Source organism: Vigna unguiculata, chromosome 5 (genome assembly GCF_037176805.1).
Source record: "Vigna unguiculata cultivar grain cowpea cultivar isolate G323 ecotype 2 chromosome 5, ASM3717680v1, whole genome shotgun sequence".
NCBI lineage: Eukaryota > Viridiplantae > Streptophyta > Magnoliopsida > Fabales > Fabaceae > Vigna > Vigna unguiculata.
Genome location: NC_140796.1, coordinates 52,289,940 through 52,317,284, shown reverse-complemented (window position 1 = coordinate 52,317,284; position 27,345 = coordinate 52,289,940). Strand labels below are relative to the sequence as shown.

Here is a 27,345-nt window from a genome sequence, read left to right as displayed (position 1 = left end):
AACCTTTAAAAAACAATGGTTTTATTAACCAAACCCTGCCTGAGATATCCCTATCTAATTAAATAAGATATCCTTATCTAATCCTAATTGAGAGTATCGTCTGCTATGGTTTGTTACTACGATTTCCCCGTTGTGGTGTCCTTTTCTATTTTTTTCTCCTGCTGTCTTTTACTATCAGTAGTAAACTGTGCATCATTAAGAAAAGAAATGACATGCCATGACAGCTAGGAAGTGAATCGAAATAGCAATATATAAAATGCAAACACAAATGGAGAAAGAAGTTGCAAAGAGTAGTTTATTCCATTTTCTTTAACCGACATAGGAGTAGATTTACTAGTTACAAAACATTTTCTGAACATTTCTCAAGCAGGAACCCATGCAGAAATGGCATTCAGAATTCGCCCTTTCCATCCCTGCAAAGCCCACTTGCCATCCTCAGCCACCACAAAATCTTTGTGATATTCCTTCTTCACCATTTGTTTCGCATAATTCACCAGCTGAGGATCAAAACTAACTTGTTTGAACCCAGCTCTCAGGTTCCTAATCTGCCACTGCTTGTAAGTCTCAGGTCTCTCAACTCTCTCTGCCCCCTCACACGCTATAACATTGATGGCATCCCTTCCGAGCAACCCTTTCTCAAACATCAACCTTTGCGAATCTTCACGTGGCACATTAACCTCAAACATATCAAACAGTGATGAGAAGTGGTACAACGCTTCCCGGAACCGTGTCAAGAAAAAAGGTGCACTATAAGTGCCATTGACCACCCCATGGATGAAGATGTTTGGATTGATCTTCCTTATCAACTTTAACACAGCATCTCTTGGACAGTCCACTGCCACAGTTTCATCAGGAAGGTTCTTCAGCCGGTAGAAACAGCTAACAACAGTTACTTCATTCCTGTTAATCTTGAGATCTGCAAGTTTTATACTCTCCCATTTCTGTGCAAGGCAATTGTACTCAAAAGGGACATTGAACTTCCTGCAGTAGTTTGCCAAACGCCGCCCTGTCTCCTCAACCCTTTCCGCAGGCCGAAATCCTGGCCGAGGAAGATCAATTCCTGTTATACGCAACCTTGGAGGACCACCATCTCTTTCTGAAAGCGTTTTGATAAGGCATGGCCACTGAAAACCATAGCAAATGCCAAAGTCAATAATGTGAACACTGCTCTCATTTTTCACAAGACTAAGAACTGTCTTGGTTGTCAAATAATTCGACATCCTTTGCAAAGGAGAGGATGTGACAAATAGTTTGTAAGCTTTCAACATATCAGCAGCAGTTGCCACTTCTAGTGGCACGTATGATGGGGTCCCAGCAGACAACCTTATCTCAAGGCCCTTGGCGAAGTAATGAGCCAAACGCTGGAGTCCATCCCCAAAAGGTGAAGAGTGTTGCTTAATCTGGCCGAGTAAGTCATTTGCATTCCTTTGGTCAAAGCTTGCCACTGCTTGTGCACATTGAGTTAAAAGGGTCCATAAATCTACAGCTGTACCTGCTTTGGTGGACCCTTTCTTTGAACGTGAGCGTGCTCCCTTTCCACTGGACCCTCCTGAATCAACACCCTGTGATGGTTCAGAAGAACATTCACTTCTTCCAATTTGACAAAGCAGCACCTCGTCTAAGATCTCTGGTGACTCTGACTCGTCAGAAAACACAGCTGAAACCTTGCCTCCTCTTCTTCCATCTTCATCATTCATCTCATGGCTCCTCTTTTCTCTGGATGCTGAAGTTGAACGACCCTCTTCCACCATCAGCGGCTTCGTATGAGACTGAAAGAGATTCCAGGTTCCATCACGAACCCTAAATGCATCTGGGGAATAAACTACATGATGGGTTTGCTGTGGTAAGAAAGAAGAGTCAAATTCACCTCCACCATTGACCAAGTCAGACTCACATGAATTATCAGTGGTGCAGCTGCCATTGCTCTCAAAACTAACAGTGCGACCAAAATTTTCATCAGAGTCTGCGATGCCAATGCTTTCACCACTGAAAGAAGAAGGGCTGTGATGAACAAGGACATCAAGGAAGGATTTTTCAGCAGCCTGGAGTCTCAAACATTCCTGCAACATGCAGGGTTTGTTTAACAGGTCGTCTTCCTCGTCCATGAGGATGTCGCTTATGTATCTAAGGATGTGGTTGGAGTACTTTGTCAGCTCTCCACTTGAGCTTGTACCAGAAGAAGGAGAAGATGAATCATCTAACTCAATCCCCTTCGTAACTAGGTTCTGATCCGAAAACACAGAAATGGGACCCCCAAAATTTTGCACAAGAGTGTTGGTGGAAAGCATGTTGAAGATTAGACAACAATATCTGACTAGGAATCTAAGTGAAACTATGAAGTGAACTTAATACACAGAAGAAGAAACAAGATGAAGAAGGTGGGAACAATACCCTAGAGATATTGATGATACAGGTTAAGAAAGGGTGAATCGAGTAAAAAGATAACTATGGTATATAGACTGTGACGAATCTAAACCAAACCTAGTAAACTCAGACAAGTTTCTGTAACAGAAGTGTAACCGACACTGTTGAATGATGTGTGTGTGAACTTTCTTATATAGAATTTATTTGTTTATAGAATGATGCATTATGTTTGTAGAAAGGAAGCTTCATGGAAGGAGTGAAGGACGGTCAAAGCCGCCAAGCACCTTTTGTTTGTTACTATTTTTAATGCAGACTAGTATTCTTTCTTGCGTTATAAGATAAAGTAAAAATTAATTATAAGTATGATTAGTTTCACATGAAATTTTTACATTCTTGCAACTTTCTGTCCATATCAAAAATTCAAAATTTAATATATATATATATATATATATATATATATATATATATATATATATATAGACAAATTAAAAACTGAAAAATTGTAATTCTTATACAATTCACGAAGGCAGAATAGTAAAACTATCATGTATAAAGACATTATTGGAATAGATTATCCCAACAACTACTATTACTGATCGAGTAATATTATATATTATTGAGTAATTTAATATAGTATATTATTATATTACAACTATAATAATTAAGAAATACCTTTTTTTTTTCTTTCAAAAAAGCGAAATATATCATAATCATAGTCATACAAAATAATAATACAGAAAATGGTACAATTAAATTAAAAAGTGTTTTTCTTTACATTTATAGAATAATTTGTACTTCTTAAATCATATTTAACAATAAAATTTTATTTTTTAATAATTTTCTAAATTAATTTTTGTAATAAAATGCTCAGACATCATTTTTAACTTAAAAAATACAAAATATAGTGAGTAACAAGATAAAAAGAAAATAAAAAAAAGTTCTAGCTCTCCAGAAAGAAACTTAAGCCGCTGAAGAAGAAACTTAAGTCACACTCACTAAAGATGAAGTTTGAACTAGATCGACTATGACTGAAGGTCAAGAATACCGAGATAAAATTGAAAGTCGACACATATTAAAGGTAAAACAAGCTAAGTTAAGGTAAACTCAAAAATGAAATTGAGTTTGCCGTAAAATAAAAATTAATAGTTTTATTCAAATAATAAAATTGAAATTTGAGATATTTCAGTTATTTCATCAAAACTAATTATTTAAAATTGAAGAAAATTTAATTACAAATAATTTTATTACTAAATATTTTAATTTTTTTTAAATCATGTTAAAATTCTTTTTCCAAACAAACACATGTTTTTTTTTTTTTATTGTATAAGCTTATTTAATAAAAAAAAAAACTCACGTATCATACGTGATGTAGTCAGAAGTGCACGTATGGGCAACTTGATCCCCAAGTCATGAAATAAAGAATTTTTTTTGACACAACAAAGAAAACTTTAACACTACAATAGTAAGATAATAAGAGAGATAAACAACAGCAAAAAAGTGCAATAACATAATATACAATAAAAAGAGGATTTTATTTACCAATAAAGATGCCATAACAATAAAGATAATTTAATATAAATTTTGACCAAATCCAAATAAATTTAATTAGATGATTTTTTTTTAAAAGCCCAGCTAAATTAAATTTAATTATAAATAATACTTATAATATATGCATCACAGCAAAATTATTTTTTAATTATTCAGAAGGATCAAGTCAATTGTTGGTAGGGGGAGTTAATTCACCTATGAATGAAGCATGGTTTTGATGATGTCTGCTGGATTAGAGTAGAACATAGACTTGGTCTAGTTAGGTCATGTATTAGGCTAGTAGTTTATCTTTATCAGTTGTATGTTAGGCCTGCTTTGAGCTGCATTGGACCATTACACTCTTGCTGGTGTAATCTTGCATAGCTAGCTTTTTAACTAATAGATTAGCTGTGAGTATGGCACAAAGGAAGTGAAAATATACTCACGATAATCGATTAGGTAAATTGCTAATCAATTAGTGACAACAGAAAACTCTGTATAAAAGCTGTCTTTAGAATCTGTTTTGTCTCTGGAGAAAATTGATAGATCATGCAATTTTTCATCTGAAAGAGAGCCATCTGAGAGTCACATAGTTTCTGAATATTCTGGAAGATCACTCAAGTGCAAATCCAAGAAGATTGAGAGTTGATTCTACTATGATGGGTCTTGCTTGAATCAAGGAGCATTCTATCAAATCTGCACAACATAGGTGTATTCATTTCTTGTTTTTGTTTACTGTATTTCTGATTATTGTGCTTCAGTGTGTGAAGTGTAGGCCTAGGTGCAATAGCGTGGATGCATTGCCCCTAAGGGGAGTCTTGATTGGCAAATCAAGTTCTTGGGATTTAGGGTCTAGAATTATATAGGTGTGCTTGTAATTCTTGGATCCTATTTGTTTAGTGGAATCATCCTAAGTGTGTTATTTGGAAGAAGACTGGATGTAGATTCGCATTGAATCGAACCAGTATAAATTGTGTGTCTTGTTTCTTTCTTCTCTCCTATAATCTTTCTTGATTGAGTTAAAATAATCCATTAACCCACAACTGTGAAATTGATTAATTGATCTCTAAAACCTAAAGATTTATTCAAGATTCATCTTAAATCAGATAAAAGCCTATTAATCAATTCAGATCCCTTTGTGGTTAAGATAATTAGACAGATCTGTTTTTAAAAAATTGGTATCAGAGCTGGTTAATCGCACGCTAATCGATTAGAAAGATCTTGTTATGTCTAATACATCTCAAACCTTTGCTGAAGGGGCATCCATCAACAAGCCCCCTCTGTTTGCTGGGGAAAACTATCCCTTCTGAAAAATTCGAATGAAAATCTTTCTTGAATCAGTAGACAAAGGGGTGTGGGATGCAGTGATAAATGGATCTTTTAAACCAATTAAAATAGTGGATGGAGAGACTTTTTCCAAAGAATTCTCACAATGGACCCCTGATGAGAATAAGAGGGCACATTATGATGTTAGAGCCAAGAATATTATATCTTCTGCACTAACATTGGATGAATTTTACAGGGTATCTGTGTGTGAATCAGCCAAAGAAATGTGGGATGTCTTGGAAGTAACCCATGATGGCACGAATGAAGTTAAAAGGGCAAGGAAGAACACTCTCATTCAAGAGTATGAGATATTCAGGATGAAGTCTGGAGAAAGCATTTGTGATGTGCATAAAAGATTTACACATATAGTAAATCACCTCCTAGCTCTTGGCAAGACTTTTGACAAAGAGGAACTCAATATCAAAATTTTGAAGAGCTTAAATAGGACATGGCAGCCCAAACTCAATATCAAAATAAACTCTTAAAATATTTTGTTTAAATAGTTGTAAGATTACATTTAATAATCAAAATTTCGTTTAAGAAATTATATGTAGATTTTTATTTTTAATGCAAAACAAGTATCTTGTAGAATAAATTACATTTAATAATTTAAATATAAATACCTATTAAAAAACAAATAATTTATAGTTTTCAACGCCTGATTGTTCAACATTGGTTATTGTAAAATATATTAGTGGTTGGGTTATCAAGTCTTCGTCACCCCACACGGGAGATAAGTGCAGTTGTGTTATCAAGTCTCTATTCTATGAATATAGGGTTCGAATAAAAAAAAAAACAAATAAACAAAGTACTGGTCAAAAGTATACATGGTCAAATATAAGTTAATCCTTGACCTCGAGTCATTCAACACAACCTACAGTAACTTTTTTTTTTATGTTTCTTCATAAACAAAAGAACAAAAAGAAAACATTAGGATAAAAATCGGTTTAATTAGTCGGATGATATTCACTTTCATTTAATATGTCAATTTTGTATTTATTTTTAAAAATATCTTAATTGAGTCTAAACTTTCGAAAAAATACCTCAATTAGGTCCTTTCAGCAAAAACTTATTAACATCGGTAACATTATTGATATTTAAAATGATTTAAAAAATTAAGTATTGATATTTATATCAAGATTTAGTGATAAAAGTCAGGAATTAAGTTAACGGTTTTAGTAATTTTTGTTCGAAAGAGACCTGATTAAAACACTTTTCAAAAATTGAGACTAGATTGACACATTTTTAAAAGCATGTACCAAACTGACACATGTGAATAAAGATCAGTATCAACTGACTAATTAAACCCTTATATAAATAAAAAAAATGAAGTAATGCGATATATATATATATATATATATATATATATATATATATATATATATATATATATATATATATATATATATATTATTCTCAGTGAACATGTTTTCTTGGTTCCCATGATGTAAATCCAATTGTCCTTAACATATAAGGCAAAGGAGAAAGCATTGTTTGACAAGAACGAAATGTGAAATTGAAAAGTGGGAACATTCAAAGGGAACTTTTTCTTTTTTCTATGTATGCATGATGACGTAATGATTTAGACGTTGTTTATCTCTTAATATGACTTCCTTTGAAACTTCAACCACGTCGTTTTATGTCCTGATAGACCATATTATAAACCCAGATACATGCCCCCTGTTTTAAGTTTTTCTATTGACTTTTTATTTTTCCTTTTGTTTCTCCTTTTGTTTATCTCTTAATATGTTTATACCGTGCCTACTATTGCAAGGAATAAATTTTTGAACCACAATTTTCAACCAAAACTTACCAGTTACTAAAGTAGCAGCTAGATGGAACAAAATGGTAGGTTTTTCTTTATCAATTTCAAGAAAAATTTTCACGTATACACGTATAATCTTTTCTCGAATTTTGGGAGACTTATAATTTAAACATTCGATGTGAATTTTATTTTATAAATCAATTTGATAGAGTTTGAATGAAACTTAAAATTTACTTCTAACATAATATCAGAGTTATGTATTAGAGTCTATTATAACAAAGTTTGTTGTTTGTTTGATCGCTTTTAGACCACTTATTAATGTTTATTCTTATCTTATATGCATCGGTATGAAGAGATATGCTAAAAGTCTTATATCGAATAAAATCAATTTATAATATATAAGTGAATGTAAATCTTACTTTATAAAATAATTTTGAAAGTTTGAATTAGACTTAAAAAGTTTACTTCTTTATATTTTTCTATGTTTGAATTATTTTTGCTGAGTTTAATGGGTAATAAACATAAGTGTGAAGTGTGAAAGAAGTTATGTTTGTACGGTTAGTTTCCAAGTTGATATTTTTCTTAAGTTAAAAGTATTTCTTTTTTTTTTTAAAAAAAGTCAATTTGTTAGTGTATTCCAAGTCATATGTTATATATTTTTGTTATTAAGTTGATCCACTGTGTGAGTATAATTTTATTTTAGTCCACTAAAATATCATTTTATTTTGCGAATTGAAAATAATTCATATCATAAATAGTCTTCTAGTCTTGAGTTCCAAAAGATGACTAAGAATAAGATGCATGTTACATGTAACTTTTCAACATTAATTCATTAATATGAAAATATAAAAATAAATGAAAATATGATACAAATATTCAAATATAACTGATAGAGCATATATTTTATTGATCAAACAAGGACTTGTCCCAATACCAATACCACAAAAGTAATCGAGTCAGACGTATAACATAACATTACATAAACTTATATGCATGGTCGGATTTAAAATTCGTGTAAATTATATTTGTGACCTATTTACAAAATTCATGTGTTATAACCTAATCTTATCCCATTTGATTTCCGATGCTATTATATGGTGGATAAACTCTAAAAATTATTATCAATTGAATACATACTCTTCTTTGTACTTTAACGTGGGCTTTGACAACATATCAATTGATATTTTTGGAAGAAAACAATAATTAAAAAAATAATTAAACCTAAAATGATTGTTTGTTGAAAAGAAAAAAAAAGAGTATAGAAATATACATAACTTATATAAAAATAAATATTTATATTAACTTTTTTAGTTTTCTTTCAGAAATTGGAAAAGGATAAATTTTAGTAAGAAATTCAAAAACAGTATTGTTGAAAGTCCTATATCGACTAGAGATAAAATAATTTTATAATATATAAGTGAGGTGCAAACCTCATTTTACAAACTACTGATTTTGTGGGGTTAAGTAAGACTTAAAGTCCACTCTAAAAAGTGTTAATACTAATTGAATTTTTTTTTCTTTCTATAAAAGAATGCATGTACACTATAATTATAATATGTAGCAATATTTTTTGTTGGAATTGAGTTAAATACTAAAACAACAATAATGGATGGCTCCAACATAGCAGTTTCCTTTTTGCAATGAATGGAATCTACATTCATTTTGTGAAATGAATCGAAATCTACTTTAGGATTAGAATATGTAGCTATAATTTATCCATTCTGAAAACACTCCAAGCAATCACTTTGGGTCCTTTATTGAATCATTGATATAACCTAAGAATCTGGACGAAAACTCGATCTTGACTATTATTTTTTATTCTTAAAGGTGCTTCATCTAGAGTGGAATGGGACACCAAAATTAAACAAATCAATACCTCAAATAATGTGTCCTACAATACAACATGGACTGCACCTAACACCACTCAGTTATTCAATTAACAAATTATATCAAATATAATTATGCTTAATCCTTTACTCTCAAATAAAAGAGTTATATTAATATGTTGAGAATGCAAAAGTGTCATGTTTGACATAAAAAAGTTAAATATCTTATAATTAAAAAAAATTAGGATATTATTATTTTAAGATTGTGTTAGAAGTGTTATTAATGTTTTAAGTAAGTTGACCTAAGATCTTAATCATAATTCTTTTTAAAAACTAATTTAAGAGATATTTTGTCACATTACTTTCACTTACAAATTAAAAAACTTCAATTATTACTTATAACAACGTAATTTAATAAATAAAAAAGTTAAATTTTTTTTTAATTTCTAAATTATGATATAAAATTATAATTTATCTTTATCTCAAATTTTAATAGAGTTTACAATTTTTAAACTTTAAAAATAAATAAAAATAGCCTTTCTGATCTAGTTACATTTTTTTTATGTGTTAAATAAAGTTTTAAGTTTGTATTTAAAGTGTTTACACTGTTTGACACATTTCAAGACAAATATTATTAGCGTACTAAGAATTTTTTAACACATAAACAATAATTAATATTAATAAATTGATATGAGTATATCTGTTATTTTTAATATTTAAAACTCAAAATATATCTAAATAAAGACAAAATTTAAATTTTACATCAAAATTTAAACACAAAAAAAAAATATTTAATCCAAATAAAAATAATAATTATTTTAATTTATTTTATTATATATTTTAATTGATCAATTAAAAATGTAAAAAGTATTTAAAAATAAATCGACGGGGAATCATTTATTAACCCATTTTTTAGTGGGACACGCGTTTATTGAAATAAAATTATTAAAGAAATTTTAAAAATAATGTGATATAATAAGACCCACAAAATAAATTAAAACCTTATTCATAGTGCAAGTGAAATCTAATGTCTGTCTTTTCTAGTTTTTTTTATATTTTCTTATAAATTTGTCTCTATTTATTTATATTGTATCCTTTCTATTTATGAATGAATAATTACTTTCTTTCACTAGAACTTTTGTCAATCATTCACCATTTTAAATAATTTTGAAGTGCAATTTATTTTGAAAAAAAAAATATTACATTTCATCTCAATTATATTTAGTTCGTGAATATATTTGATAACACTAATAATGACTAACTTATTAGGTCAGCTTATAAGTGAGTTGGATCAACATAAATATTTTATAAAATATTTAAATCAGTTTATTTTATAAATTTTTAGTTGAACATGTTATATAAAATCTTAATTAAAATTTCATAGAATTTTCAAAAGTTTGATATAAATGCATGCATTGTCTCCATGATGAGATCAGAATGTGTGGTCCAGCACTAAGAAGAAGTTAGTGGAAACAAAATATGAATCATACCAATCATGGGACGGCACAAAGTGATGCTCAATAAACAATCGCAACAATCTATCAGAATCAAACCAAAAACAAAAACATGTTTATTTTTTAAGAATCACATTAATATTTATTTTAATAAGATTTGGTAAACTATTGATGTACAAAGGATAATTATAAATTATATTCTACCTAAATTAAAATTATTAGAAGTTGTTTGTTATTAATAATTTTGGTGCTAATTAGATGAAAATTTGTCCTAGTATTTTATTTGTAAATTTGGAATTTTATTAAATATAAGAATCAATTAAATAAAGAGTTAAGCTTAAAAGCATTAATTGTTTATGTTTGTACGATGAAAAATAAAGCATTTAGAAGGAACTAGTACTGTGCTGTCGGCTGATTCATGAGATTAAATAGAAGTAGGGTCCAACATATATGCATTATGCTAATGTAACGCTATAAACAATTGAAGTATTGGTAAAAGATCAACATTTCTTTTCTTTTCTTTTTTAGTCAAAATATGTATAAAGTAGAGAATTCAAGAGACTAAAGAACTAAATGAAGATCTGCCGAATCCCATTCACCTACCTATGCTTTTCGGTGTCTTTATGAAGTAATCGATTATAACATTAATATAATCGATTATTACGTAAAAATTTAGTTTTTTTTTTCTGAAAATCAAAAATTAATTAATTATCTCAGTAACGTAATTGATTAAATTACTCAAATACTAGTTTTCACTTTAAAATTATAAATTCTGATTTTGAAAAGAACAATTTCATTTTTACAAAATTTGAGCAAGAGTAATTGGAGCTTCTTGGAACAATTCTTATGTATTTTCATTAAATATCAAGATTAATCAACATCATGTTGACTTAAGTGCATCTTGACTTGGCTTAGGTTAAAATTGTAACACCAACACAAATCATGTGCAGTTGTTCTATATTTTTTTTTTACATAATTTCTTTTCTAGTGTATTTTTTGTTACTGATGTGATAAAGTTAAACAATTGTGTGTAACATTGTCTTGTGTAGAAAATTTTGAAGTGCATTAAAATCTTTGGTGTATCATGTGTGTAGATATTGCATAAAAGGATTTTTGTAATATTACTTTTGTTATTCTAGTGAAAAACTTTAGTTAAGATGGTTAGAAACTAAATGTAGATTCTTGAAGAATCGAATTACTATAAAGTTTTTTACGTTTTATTTTCTCTTTCATTATTTTTGCACATCTTGTATTATATAATGATTAAAATTACTAAGCATCACATACTCTTCATCAATTGATCAAATATTTTTTGCAAAGTGGTTTTGAAACTGAAAAACAACAAAAGTTTTGAAAACAACCAATTCACTCCCTCTTGTTTGTGAAAGATTGGAGTGCGTTTATTCTAACCTTCATAATCTTTAAGAAGGTCTCATCCACGATGTTATCAGGTTGCTTCCTTGACGTGGTTTTTTAATATCTCTTTTGGTTGATGTCATTCATTATTCCCTTTGCTTTTTTTGTAAATTTTGTGGCCTCTTTTGAAAATTTTTTCTAATTTTACTACAAATTGTCAAACATTTCTACAAAAGGTAAAAATGATATTCACATGACCTCAAAATATCTTTCTTGTCGAGATATCTTCTCTTCTTCCTTCGAGAGTCAAAATGTCTTAGAACAATAAAAAAATGTCTATAGAAATACAATTAAGTCAACAAGAAAATACATGAGATAATAAATGTGTAATAATAACAATTAATATTTATAATTTTCACATGTCTATATTATAACTAGTTCATTTTTATTTTGAATGATTTTATTTTATGACCTAATGATAACCTATGTTATCAAACATTTGAGTCTTATTTAAAAAAGAATAGATATCTTTATAATAATCAAGATTTATTGAATATTAATAACAAGATAGTCAAAATCGAGATTTAAATTGTAAAATCGAAAGATCCTACGATTTTATATAGTATTTACAAGTTAGATTCCACACAGAATTACAAATAGTAAAATCGGTAAGATCGTTATAAAGTTCATAAAATTATATAAATCAACATTATTTTTACCTTTTTGTTGTATGGTCTCTTCACCTTCTTGAATGAGTGATTTTAACTTAAATTAAACTTAAACCTAATTAAAATGAAATGTAAATTTTTATTATTATTACATGTGTTGTCACCACATTTCATCCAATTAAAAATTAATATAATTATTATCAATATTTCCCAATTAAAAATTAACATAAAAATAGAATATCACCCAATTAAAAATTAATATAATTTAAATTTTCTTCTTGTTCTCTTATGTCACAAATCTTGAATACACCTAAAACCTTTTATTTTGCCTCTATAGTTTTATTTCGATTTTCTTCTTATCCTGTACTTTAATATTTGTTAAAATTGAATTAATTTCTACTTGCACCAAAAATTAATAATTGTTTTATCGATGAAGTATATGTTATTTTGCACCCCGTACTTTATTATTTGTTAAAATTGAATTAATTTCTTCTTGCACTCAAAATTAATAATTGTTTTATTGATAAAGTATTTTTTACTTTGCACCAACCGAGTAGAAAAAAACTTTAGCATATTTGGTTAGAGGCCAAACTCAATATATTGAAAGTTTCACATCGATTAACAATTTTATTATAAGTAGATATAAATCTTACCTTACAAATTAATTTTTGTGAGATTGACTTAGATTTAAAATCCACCTCTTAATACGGTATCAGAGAGAGATTCACAAGACTTTCCTAATGAAATAGTCACAAAGTGATGAAACTTGTAAACTACTTGATTAAGTATTGACTAGGTTTTATAGGAAAAAATAAATGCTCTGGCCATTCTAAATTTCTTGAAATTGAAAACAAAAATGTAGATTGCTCAAACTTTTCAAGTTAAAATTTAAATTGCTTTCAAAATCGCAAAATCATGTCTTTTCAGCGTTAAATGTAAAAGCTTATTTTCCCGCACCTCCAATTCCCCTAGGTGGAAGCTACTTTATTTAGTGTCAATTTTCTCGTTTTGATCCCATTGTTATTTGGTGACTAAAAGTGAACAAATAACGTATGGTGTCCAATGTCTGCAAACAGTGGTTTCTAGAATAGCACGGACTTAATGGGTAAAAAGCTTCATACATGGAAACTATAGGAAGTTTCTTTCGGAAAGGAAATAAGCATTTATAGTGGAAGAAGCATTTATAGTGGCTCTGCACTTTACACAACAATATACTTTCTCTCAATTGAAAAATATTTGAGATTACTCAACCGAAAGGCATTCAGCGGAAGTTACAGCAGCTTTCAAAAGCTGGTATTGAACTTTCTCTAAGAATGTCCAAACTGTGTTTAGTTGATGCAAGTTTAAGCGTTTTTAGAAATTGAGATAAGTCAGCATCTTCAAAGTAAAACTATAGCTAATTAAGTAATTGCTGGATAGATACCAAACTCCCTTCCAATGGAGCAAAGTGCAGAGCCACTATTTCGACATTAAAACTTCTCTGTGTTCCTTAGTTCTAATGTTGTTCTTTACAAGTGGAATGTTAAACTGCTGAATTAACATCATACTTCAACGAAAAACAAGAAGAAAAAACGGTAACTGTAGAAGTAAATGAAACAGTCATCCATTAATAAACAATAGAATCAGTCGCTAGTTTGTCCCGCGATACAAGATATCATGACGGTCAGAGAAAGAAAAACATCGAAAAGAACATTTTTACAACTAATGTTGTTGTCCTAATCCTTGTAGGATTTGATGCTAATCTGGGAGGAAATTCGCCACTATTATACAGACAGTGTCACTGGGTGCAAACCTGTGAAGGAAGAATAATATTCTTCATCAAATTTCACAACAGCTGAAGGTGGCCTGAAACCATCAAAAGAACACAATTAGCTTTTCATTGTTACAACATATATATATGCTGTTTAAACACTGGTAACAGCTACGCATAGCTAGGATTATACTAAAAGTGAAAAGATTAGATATTTCCGAGTTTGATTCTTAGAATCATACCTTGTATGCAGAATGAGTTCTGAAACAAGAGTTGAGTGACGTAAGTTATGCTGGCACCCAACAAGTGGAAGCATACAAAATGCGACCCTTCCAACCTTGAAGCATCCAACCGCCATCTTCATCAAAGACAAAATCCTTGTGGTACCATTCCCTTAACTTGCCCCTAAATTTGGCCATTAACTCCTTGTCGAGTGGTAGTTGCCTAAAACCAGCTCTAGTATTCCGAACCTGCCATTGTTTGTATGTCTCTGGCCTCTCAACCCTTTCAAGAGCTTCACAGGCTACAACATTCATGATCTCCCGACCCAAAAATTCTCTCTCAAGCATCAACCTCCATTCATTTTCACGGGAAACGAGAGTGTCAAACATGTCATAAATGGAAGAATAATGGAACAGTGCCTCCCGGAAGCGCGTGACAAAGAAAGGGGCATTGTAAGATCCATTTACCACAGAGTGAACAAAAATATGCGGATTCATCTTCCTGATTAAATTCAGAACTGCATTTTTGGGACTGCTCACTTCAATTGATTCATCAAGCAAATTCTTAAACCTTACCAGACAGTTCACAGCAAGCACCTCGTTGCTCTCAATCTTAAGGTCTTCAATTTTAATGGTTTCCCAGTTTCTTGATGGTATGGCCTTGTACTCAAAGGGAACATTGAATCGGTTGCAATACTTAGCTAGACGACGACCAGTCTCCTCGATTCTTTCAGATGGACGAAAGCCTGGTTGAGGATACTCTATTCCTGTGATGCGCAGCTTGGGAGGCCCTCCAGTTCTACTTGATAAAAACTTGATGAGAATTGGCCACTGGAAACCATACAAGATACCAAAGTCAATAATATGAAGAGTTTCTGCCTTTTCTGCTGTTTTCATAATCATTTTATTTGCGAAGAAATGTGCAAATTTCTTGAAAGGACAGGCAGATATGAAAACTTGGTAAGCTTTCAGGAAATCAGTAGTAGTGAAGTTCTTGTAGCTCATATAAAATATCTGTGTTCCAGTTCCGGCACCGATCAAGCGAGCCTCCAAAGCATTGGCCACGTAATGAGCCAACCTTTGTGAGGCATCACCCAAAGCAGAAGAATGTTGCCTAATCTGCTTCAATAGTTCATTAGCAGTTCTGTTGTCACTGGCAGACGCAGCTTGCGCACATAGAACCAAAAGGGTCCTCAAATCCACTGTTTCCTTCTTCTTCCCTTGCCTCTTGGAACGAACCTTCCCAACATCAACCGATGGAGGTTGCTCACTCAGCTTTGTGTTACTATCTCCCACTGCCACAGACGCACTCTTACCAGCATACAGTGGCACATTTTCAACACTAAGCAATACCTTATCAAATATTTCAGATATTTCATTCTCCTCATCAACACAAACCTCAGAGTGTTTGTTGCTTCTTCCTTCTTCTTCATCCTGGCGCGCGTGATTCTTTCTACTCTTCACCCCAATTGAATTCTCACTCTTCACGGTTAATTCCCCTCCTACCTTTGGTTCCGCAGAAACCGTGGCGCTCTCCAACCCAGTGAAAAGCTGAGGTCTCTGAGGAAGAAACTTACTAGCCTCCTCCAACCCTCTCCTAAACTGCAACATAGATTCTGCATCGCTGAAAATATTTTCAGCCAAGAGCTTGCTCACAGAAGAATCCATATCCACGGTTCCCTCGTTAATTTTAGTCAAAGCAGACGGCGGAACAAAGAAAGAGGGCGCGTGGGTAGGGGAATGCAAAGCCTCACCACCACCAGAAACCGGTGTATTGGGTGAAGAAGGTTTCAAGTCGTGAGAATTTGCTGAATCAGTAGTGGAATTGGAAGAATTACCATCGGGGCTCTCAAGCGGGTGCTGATTAGGGGAAAGGGGCAGCGGCGGTTCCAATTCCAAAGCATCATAGAATGATTTCTCAGTGTGTTGCAGAGTCAAAGGGTCATAGCACATGCACGGTTTCTGTTCGAAGTTCTCTTCCATGAGAATTTGACTTATGAACTTGAAGGTTTCTGAAAAATCAGTGTCTTCCTCAACCGTAGCCGCCATAGCGGCGGAGTCCGCCGAGGATGAAACAAGCGGGTCAGAGTTTAAAATTGTATTCGGAGAAAACCCAGGTTGGCCCACATCGGACTGATAGAAAAAAGGATCCGTGACGAGGTTCGTGTAGTGTCCATTGAGATCCCACTCATCAAACTCGTAGCCGCTCGTGACAGTGTTTGGATCCATAACAGTTTTTTCAGGATAACAGAAGCGCAGAAGAAGATGCAGGATTTTGAAACCAAGATGGGGAAAAGAAAAAAACTAACATGTCATGGAAAAATACTATAACATAAGAGAAGAAAAAACACAAACCCCTAAAAGAGAAAGATTATGAGTGGGCATGAATTATGGAAGTTGCAACTCTTCTGGGAAACTGGGAGAAAGGAAGGAGAAGATAGAAGCTGGCATAGGAAAAGAAACGCGGTAGATATTAGTGAAGAGGTGTTTATATTCACCAAACAACACCATTTTATTACTCAATTCTTTTTTTTTTTCCATATTTTCTGCTCTCAATTATAAATAAAAAATAAACTCCAACAGAAATCAATTTTAATTTCATACTTAAATTTCCGTAATTCCAATTTAAGTATAATTAATATGAATCACTATTATGAACAGTATAATTAAATTGCTGTCCACTTCTTACATTTTGAAATTTTTTCTTACATTTTGTTTTTCTTTTTAAAATTTAGTTAAACTGGCTACACTATAGGCAAAGTATTAAACTGAAATATTACAGATGGAAAATAAATTTATTTAATCAAAAAGTAAAATGTATGTCTTTATTTTCACCGGCCACCGACAATTTAACAAAATAGGACATTTGATTAGCCGTTAATATTTTAATTAGGCCTTTTGTGTTAGTGTGGAATGAGAAATGGGAGGAAAAGAGAGCTATGTGATTCACTAATAATATAGGAAAAGATTAAAAAAAAAAATATTGATTTCATTTTTTTCTTAGTAAATTATTATATTATCTCTAGTTGATAGTTGACGTGAAAACTCCAATAATTAAAAAAAAATTATGCTTTTTCATATCAACATTTAATTATTTAGTTTTGATACATAATTTGATTACGTATAAATATGTATATGTAATCATTCTAATAAACATTTATATACAGTTGTATTAACATGTGAATCGTGTTAATTTATATTTAAGATAGTATAATGTACTCATTGAATATTGCTTTTGTAAGATACCAAATTCAAGAGATGAATTAAATATTATTGAACTCTATTAAATGTGTATTTTTCATTATCCTAAAAGTAAAGTACTTTCAAAGGGATTCTCCTAAAATTAAATAAAATATTAAACAAAAGGGTAGTTCTTAATGATATGAATGAAGGTGTTGTTTGCCCTATCTTGGTTGAAGCTGTTAATGGTATAATTATTGAGTCTGCCATTAATGATTGGGTTGTCTTAATGTAATTATGACTATTATTTAGTTATTTAGCTAATTAATGTCGTATTATCGGAAAGATCATAATTTTCCCACCTTACAACCACGTGTCTTATTTATATGTCATTGTCAGTATCTGAAAGGAATCTCAACTTCCTAACCTTATCAAGCTAAAGACATTAGTTTGGCTTTGCCAACTTATTACTAATCACAAAATCATCAGAAGAGGGAAAAAAATAATCTCAGTCAATTCATGTCTGATCAGAGTAATTTTGGTCCGTAATGAGAATAATATTTAATTAGGAAAACGAGAGTGATGTCTTAATTATATTAGTTGTTTTTAAAATTTCGAAGACAGAAAAACAAATGATTTAGAAGTTGAAGCAGGTGATAGAGACGTACCCAGAATAAACAGTGACAAAATATAAGATAAATGTTGAAATTCTGATAGTCAACCTCGCTAATAAACTCATGTTAATTCCAATTAAACATGTATAATTGAATTACTATTGTTTTATTGGCTACCAGAGAAAGACCAGGTTGTTATTTTTACTTGGTCGTCAAGGATTCAAACTTTCTTAAACCGCACGAAAATAAAACAGTAAACTTTGACAAGGAAACAAGTCTTGATTTAAGACCAGATATGTAATTTTTTATGTGTTGATGTTTGAAATGTAACAGTAACATTGATGCTGAGGTAAAACAGATTAAAACCAGAAATATGTGTTGTGGTTGAAGGAAGTTTTGTTCCAGTGGGATGAAGTATCCGTTGAACCAAGAAAAAAGAAGTATCCAATCAAATATGAAGAAATTTGAAATTTGAAATAAATTTATTTATAAAGTCAGACACGGTTCAAGCGTGGAAAACCTAAAACAAACCAAAAATAATGAAATATTTTTATTTACAATTAATTTAATAAAAAATATTAATATTTGAAGATTTTTTTTTTTAAATCTAAAGCAAAACTTTATCTGGTGGGCCTTAAGTTGATCTGCATAATGTCAGTTCGGATTGGATAAATAAATAATACTGGATAATAGGTTGGAATTCTATGATACCCAACTCAATTTTTTTTTTATGTTTTTATATTTATAATTTTATAAATACATTTTAAACTTTTAGTTTTACTATTTAAAATTTAAGAATAATTTGTATAAAATCATAATCTATTATAATAATTATTATGAAAATTTTACATATATTTTTTTAATTAAAGATTTATCATTATTTAAAACAAAAATAATCTTTTTATTAAAAGCAATTTACTTAATATAAATTTATAATTAAAAAATATGATCAAATTAATCTATAATTCAAATAATCTAGGTTGGATTAATTCAATAAATTAAATGATTAAATATAAAATTTAAAATATTAAATTTAGATTATATTGAATGTGTGAGATGGGATCCAAAGTGTGATCCTATAGAATCTATGGTCAGCAAGTAATGGGAACTTTTATTGATACCTTATCTATCCAATGTATTGGGAGAAGGGAGTTTGGTGGTAAATTATGAGGTGGGGAGTGATTATAATGCTTCCAAACTATAATATATTAATGTTGTTATGAGGTGAATAATTGACTTCCCAAGGTTCGTTTCTGTTGTTGAGATCACAACCTATGATTACCATATCCATGGTTGTAGGGGTTTCTTTATGATGTTGGTCCTTTTTGTCAGTTTTTCTTTTTTACCACAGGAGAGACATGTCCTATATATATATAAACTTTCCACGTAAGAGTGTAACAGTGACGAGTGTAACAGAGACATACTAATAAACAAAACTATATAAAAAACATGATTTTTTTTTTTTATTTTACTATAGAAGTAACCTTTAATACAATCAAGTTCTCTCAATGTACCATCTTGAATTGTATCTGAGAAAAAAAAAATGTTTTTGCTTAACAAAATGTCCATCTATAAGTATAGATTAAAAAGAATATATAACAATAGCACCTATTTATATTTTGCAGTGTAAAGAAAAAAGAAATTATGCAGAGATCTCAACCTTGTGTTCCATGTATTCAATGTGCAAAAATAGACCGTTCAATTAATGGTGTTGAATTATTATGCAGAGAAATTATTATGTTGTCTCGTAAATTTATTGTTTCGAGGTTTTGAATTAATGGTGTTGTCTATCCTTATGGTAGATTTCAGAAAATACCTTATTGCATGTTGTTGTTCAAATCATCAAATGTTATATTTGATTGACTGATTATGTCTCTGATAAAGAAGGACAATAATGTAGGTGATTTTTTTTAAATGCTTTGACATGAGAACTAGAATTAGAGAAAGAAAGGTTACTAATGCAGAGCAAGTTAGCTAAAAATTTTCAAGTGTGGACTGAGTTAAAATAAGCATTGATGGTGCTGCTCTTAATAGCCTAAAATATGCTGGTTGTGTTGATTTATTTAGAGGGAGCAGGGAAGAATATATTGGTAGCTTTTCAGCATTTTGGAATTTTTGGAAATTCAAAATTTCTTTTACACAAAGTTAATGGGGGACATTTTTGGCTTTTTAGCATCAATTTATATATAAAATTAAAAGTTAAAAGAGTTATATCATAACCGAAAAAATAAGGTAATATTGGAAACCTATAAATATCATCGTATTTACATCAAGCGTGAAGAAAAAAAAACTTAAAAAGATACTAAAAAGTTATCCTATCACGTTTGAATAGGTAAAGTGATCTTGAAAAGTTTATTAGCATCTATTTTTCTTGTGGACACATACATGTGGAGAAGGTACAGACATCGAGGACATATCCTCCATTTCTGGAACCTATGATTGTTAGATATGTAAGTAGAAAACAAACTACATGTCGGTAGAGACTGACTCATAATTTTGCTTTTGCTGATATGAAACATGAAATGAGGTAGTGAGTCGAAGGAAAGTAGCAGTTATGTGTAAGACTAGATTTTGAAGTTGGAAATTACACTATGCCGGAATCCAACAAGAGGAAGCATGTACAATTCGACCCTTCCAACCTTGTAACACCCAACCACCATCCTCCTCAAGCATGAAATTGGTGTCGTGCCCATCCTGTCTCAACCTGTTCTTCATTCTGTCAATGATTCGTTGATCCAAAGGAAGTAACCGAAACCCAATTCTCATGTTCTGAAGCTGCCATTGCTTGTAGGTTTGTGGCCTCTCAACCCTCTCACAACCTTCACAAGCTACGATGTTCATGATCTCCGGTCCAAACAACTCCTTCTCAAACATCAACCTCGTAGGATCTTCACGGTCCATGTTGGTTTCAAGCATGTTAAACAGTGCAGAGTAGTGGAAGAGAGCCTCTCGGAACCGTGACACAAAGAATGGAACATCATGGGAGCCGTTGACAATGCTGTGCACAAATATGTCAGGGTTTGCCTTCTTGATCAACCTCAAAACAGCATCTCTTGGATTATCCAACACCACAGACTCGTCAAGTAGATGCTCCAACTGAAACATGCAGTTCAATGCTACGAACTCGTTTTTCTCTATCTTGAGGTCCTCGACTCTGATGGTGTCCCATTTTCTTGCAATGGCATTGAACTCAAATGGAACATTGAAACGCTTGCAATAATGTTCGAGTCTACGCCCGGTTTCCAGAACCCTCTCCTCTGGCCTGAAACCTGGCTGCGGCTGATCTATCCCCGTGATGCGAAGCTTGGGTGGTCCACCGGGACGTTTTGACAGGATGCTGATAAGCGAAGGCCACTTGAAGCCATAGCGGATACCAAAGTCTATGATATGAACAGTTTCTGCATTCTCAGATAGAAAACAAATTGCTTTGTTGGCAAAAATGATTGTAAGCTTTTCAAACGGGCACACCGAAGCATATGCACAGTAAGCTTTTATCATGTCTTTGGCAGAGATTCTTTTGGAGGATAGAACACGATAAACCTGGAAACCGGTTCCATCCAAGCATGCTTCAAGGGCATTTCCAAAGTAATGTGCAAGCCTCTGAGTATCATCCCCTATTGGAGAAGAATGCTGCTTAATCTGCTTCAGTAGTTGCTTTGCAAATGAAGCACTATCAGAAGCAACAGCTTGTGCACAAAGCATCAATAGTGCCCTCAGATCCACAACTTCCTCGCTACTTTTCCTGACATCAAACATGTTTGTTAATAATGTTGCATCATTTTGGTAAAGGCCTGTGTCAGAAGGCACCCCTTTTCCCAAACCAGTGCCTAGCACCACTTTATCAAGCAATTCAGATAGCTCACTTTCATCCGTGTACGTTGCTGATGTCTTCCTGATTCTCCCATCTGCCTCATACTCTTCCTGATCCCGGTTTCTCCTTCTTGACACAGACAGAAAATGCTCCTCTTCAACACCTTCTTCTGCTTCTGTCTTGATTACCACAGTTGGAACCATTGTGAAAGAAGGGGAAAAGGCTGTGCTGTCCGTGTCAACAACGAATGGAGTATGTTTAGGAAGGAATCTGGTACCTTGTTCAAGACCTCTCTTGAATTGCTCTTGAAATGCAGAATCAAGAAGGGTATTATCCAAGATTCCAAATCCAGTATTCATGGAAGATTGAGCGGTGGAGGATGAATTTGAGTGGGAAACAAAGGTATCCGGAAAGGTAAAAGTGTTTGGCAGTGCAGGGGTGTTAAAGTCAACACTCCACTGAGACTCGGAGGAGATGGATGTACTGCCATAACTATAACTACCAGAACTGTTATCACTGGAGCAACCAGAGACATTTTGGTCAGGACTCTCCACTCTGAAACTGGGGAAACTCTGAACATGATGATGGTGTGTGGAAGAAGGTGAAGAAGATGTTTGGTGAGTGATAACCTGATAAAATGATCTCTCAGTATGTTGCAGAGCTAAGGAATCATGGAACATACTGTACTTTTCTTCTGTGTCCTCTTCCATCAGCATTTGCTTTATGTAGCCAAGGACAGCAGAGACATCACTCTCATAAAAGCATGACTCTGCTTCATCATTAGCAAAATTGATGGTGGAGGAGACTCTTCTATCCATCTATGAATTGTATTAATATGATCACAGGTTAAGGTGAGGAAGAAAGACAAAAAATTTCATACCAAATTAAGGGTGTAGTGTCGTGTGATCTGAAATTAAGGGCAAGGAAAAGGAGTGTTGATGAAATAAGATTAAGTATAGAGAGGAAATGAAAAAAAATGCATACCAAAGCAAAGCAAAGGAATGAAGGAGAGAGAGCAGTATATTCAGCTTTTAAATGTGGCAGGGAAATCCCCAGAATTAGAAGATAAAACCATCCAATTCCAACCTCATGTGAACAAAATCATCATTTTCATTCTGAAAATATTATAATAAACAAATTTTACAGACTAATTCTCTTATTATTAGAACTTATATTTAGTCGTCTGTTAAATATTAAATTAAATCACTATTTAAATATCAATAGATGTTGAATATTTTTAAAACTGTATAATTTAATCAGTTTAAAAAATATCTAGAAAAAAAAAAAAAAACTAGGAGGACTAATTTGTAGTTTCTAGGCATAACAAGTGTACCTGACTCTGCCACGTCACATTCCACTTCTTTACTAAGCTGGTGAGTGTGGTTCACGACACAACAATCCAGTCACATGAATTATAATTTAAGATATGAATACAAAACGAAAGAAAAAGTACTTTGGCTCCTGAAAATAAAATCCACACCAGTATTTTGAGACTGTATCTTCATTTATTATCATTTGATATTATTCTTTATTTTTATTCACTTTTTTATAAATATAAATTAATTTCCATTAAGATTATTTTACAAGATTATTTTATTCTTATAAAAATTATTAAATGACACCGAAGAATCTTTTTTCAAATAAAATATCTTTATTTAACCGCCAATTTTAATAACATAAAAATATATTTATAAAAATATTAATATATTAAGTTATGATGGAGTTTTTTCTTATTTTAATTAAATATCAAAGTATCACAAAATTAGGGATAAAAATAAATTTGTGATTAGGGATGTCAACGGGGCGGGTAGGGTACGGGTAGTAGCTCCCCTGTATCCTACCCGCTGGATAAATATCTGCCCCGTATCTGTACCCATATCTGTCGGTTATCTGTTTTGCGGGTATCCGTCTATTTTTTTTATATCCGCGGGTATCCACCGGTACTCGCAGGTATTTGAAAAATTATTTAAAAAATAAATATTTAATCATAAATTCAAATAAAATAAAATAAAATACATCACTGTCATCAATTTTAGATAAAGTTCAAATAAACTCAAGTTGATACAAGTCTAAATAATTGAAAAGTAAATATAAAATGATGTTCAATCCAATGAAAATTCTTTAATTAGTGTTTTGATCAACAAACTCACTTTTTCCTATTGATTCCTAAATAATAAACAAAATAAACAAATAATAAACCTCAATTGTCACGTGCCAAGTATTCTTATTTTGATTCCATTATTTGACAACAAACATACCATAAACATCATTGTCTATATAAGGTTTGATGTATATGTCCAATTTCAAAGAAAGGAAAGAGAAGAATGTCAAGGGGTGTAAGTTTAGCGGGTACGGGTATCCACGGGTATGGATATTATGATACCCGTACCTGCCCCGTTAACATGCGGGTATCAAAAATACCCGTATCCGCAGGTAGCGGATATCCATTTTTAATATCCATTTTCTAACCGTTGCAGATTTTATCCGCGGATACCCGCGGGTACGGATAAATTTTTTGACATCCCTATTTATGACGATTATCCGAACTTGAGCTTGTTCTTATTTTGAAAGAAAATTTTTATATTGACTTTATAATGATATAAGTATGGATAATATCTAATTTTTTTAATTGAATATGAGACAAAATGAGTATGTACATAATGCTCTGTCCTTTTTCTTATATCCGTTCTAATATTTATCTACTTTAGTTTAAATTATTAAAGTATCTACAAGATATACTTTTATCTTCAAGATATATTTTTATCTTATCACACCCATAATTATATATTTTCTTTTTTCTCTTTGTGTAATTTCGTTGAATCGGGAATTAAATTATTTATAATAAGACACATATTTAATATTTTTATTTTTTTTTAATATTTTTTTATTGTTTATTTTTATCATATAAAATATTATTTTGATATTTTTTATATAATTATTTTTATTTTTCAACTCATTATTATAAATATATCGCTGTAATTATATTAAAACATTTTATTTACTATAATATAGTAATTTAATGTCATTATAATGAATTTTATTTATCATCATCCAACATTAAATTGAAGTTCAAAATGTAAAAAATTTGTAAAAAATTTATGCTAAATTTTAATTACGTTTAACTTTATTTTTGTGATTTTGTCTTAGTGATATACTATAATTTTTATTAGTGTCTTAAAGAAAAGAGTGCATTAGGATTTAGAGAAAAAAAAAGTAGAGATACATCTAAAATATTTTTAAATTTGGAAACTTGTTTTCTCTTTATAATTTTTAATAATATTTTCTTAATTTTTCAACTTCATTTCATTCACGTATGTAAATTTAATATTTTAGTTTTCATAAAATTTTATTTATAATCTCTTTCTAAATATATAATATTAAAAAAATAAAAATATGTTCATTTGAAAATTAATATTTAACAATATTATATTTCCTTTATCATAGTTTTATAATCGTTTATGAAAATTAATTTATTGATATTAAAATAGTAAAAAATGTGCATGAATACAAATATATTCATTATGGTAAATATGAAAATAAGATAAAAATAATATACCAGTTAGATATGAATATGAGAATTAAAATGAATTCTTTTTCTTTCTAAAAATAAATATATGATACTAATATCCAACAAACAACGAAGTTCAACAAAGATTGAAGACTATTTTGTTCTGAAAATGAATTAAAAGAAGGAGATATTGTTATCTTTCAAGTAGACAATGATTTCATCGAATCAAATGTTGAAGTATTCGTTAATGATTGTTGTTGTGATTAGATTAAACATAATTTTGTAATGTTGATGAATTGTGGTCATTGAATTTTGTTATATGACAATATAGTTGTGTACTTCATCAAGTATGGTTATTGAACTTTGTTATATTACAATATAACTGTTTATAATAAATTGTTAAACTTTTTTTCATAATTTAATAATTTATAATAATTATTACAAATAATCTTGTGCATTGCACGGGTAAAAAACTAGTTTATAACATGAGAAAACATCAACATGAAATTCTTTTACGTACTTATTATTATATTGGTCATTAAATATTAAGTTTAATATTTAAAATAAAATATAACATCCGCTATAATGAAATATTCTGATTAAATATATTTAATATATTATATTTATTGTTAATATATTTTATTTAAAATTAGTTGGGGATAATGATAATTGTAATCACTACTTTCTGAATATATTATATATAATTTTCGCAGAAATTCCTATTTTAATTTCAGACAAGTACATGCATCATGACCTTTGATATCCTACTAAATATAGCTTTCATTAGTTGCTTTGTTCGACTGGTCCCTTTTTTGACTTAAAAACAGAAATCTTAAGAAATCTTACATCAACGTATTGCATGATAATTAGAAGAAAAAAAATAGTTTATTATCACTTTATCCTTTCTAGTTTCTCACTTTTTTAATTAATTCCCTTAAATATACATATTTTTACTTCATTTAATAGTGCTACTTTTAGACAAGAAAGAATGAAGCTAATGATTGCAGTGTTGGTGTGCTGAAAGGTTGGTGTGTGGATAATGCAACTGCTTCAGTGGAATGAAGTAGGAAGAAGGGAGTGAGAAAGATTGCAATGTGTAAAAGAGAGAGTTGAATGTGGACACTGAAATTGTAGAAGGATGACATTGTAACAGAAGAAGCCGCAAGAAACCCACCGGCCAGTCGGCAACGTAAGCTTCAGGTGAAATCCTACTTCGGTCGTTACCACCGTACATTCGATCGTTGACGATAATCTCATATAAAACAACATAGCATAGCAGCGCCACCGGCCACCGGCTAATTCGTGTAACACATGGTCATGTGATGTTTTCTTTGGTGGTTGACTCGTTTGCGGTTTGAAGCTGATTCAATTGAAGAACACAAACGAATGTGAAACGGTTGACGCCTCGGACGGAGCAAATGTGACATCGATCGCTGTGAGGTTAGTTTGCTTAGGAAGTGAGCTTTCGTTGCTGTCAACATGCTTTTGAAATCAAAACTATTTTCGAAAATATAATCTATTTTTGCAATAATTTATTCAAACTTAAGTCATGGACTACTACCATGCAAGATATTTGTAGGTCTTAAAAATCTATAAAATATAAAATATCATTACAGGAAATACTCATCTAATTTTTACATTTACTATTATAATTATAGATTTTACAATTTTCTTGAAGATTTGAGTGTGGAAGAAACTTTTTCACTTAAATCTCCTATCCATTTCTCTTTAAATCAACTAAGAACAATAATGGATATTTTGGTGGGATATTTTAAAACTTCTTCAAAAACACATAGGTCCAAATCGCCTATAGATAGATACTTTGAAGTCATTTCAACTTGTGTCACTTCATTGTTAAAATAAAGAGTAGATAATGTTGACACCACAAACTTTTTCTGAGATTTCATACATTCTTCTTTTTGCGAAGTGCGTCTTTTGGTGCAGACTGAGAGATTCTTTTCGAGCTTCACATTTA

General features: G+C 31.0%; 1 protein-coding gene and 2 pseudogenes across 2 annotated transcripts; all 3 read right to left on the bottom strand.

The window, feature by feature from the left end:
- Nucleotides 1–269: 269 nt before the first annotated feature.
- On the bottom strand, nt 270–2,547 carry LOC114185632 (scarecrow-like protein 30 pseudogene; annotated as a pseudogene).
- An 11,326-nt stretch (nt 2,548–13,873) lies between these two features.
- Nucleotides 13,874–16,726, bottom strand: LOC114185630 (scarecrow-like protein 34). The gene is made up of 2 exons (XM_028073478.2): nt 14,279–16,726; nt 13,874–14,131 (listed from the first exon to the last, which is right to left on the bottom strand). The coding sequence occupies exon 1, from the start codon at nt 16,484–16,486 to the stop codon at nt 14,324–14,326; it is 2,163 nt and encodes a 720-aa protein (XP_027929279.1). The 5' UTR covers nt 16,487–16,726; the 3' UTR covers nt 13,874–14,131; nt 14,279–14,323.
- A 3,553-nt stretch (nt 16,727–20,279) lies between these two features.
- LOC114185631 (scarecrow-like protein 14 pseudogene) lies at nt 20,280–22,975 on the bottom strand (annotated as a pseudogene). The gene is made up of 2 exons (XR_014995146.1): nt 22,847–22,975; nt 20,280–22,680 (listed from the first exon to the last, which is right to left on the bottom strand). The product of XR_014995146.1 is annotated as a scarecrow-like protein 14 pseudogene (transcript).
- Nucleotides 22,976–27,345: the final 4,370 nt, after the last annotated feature.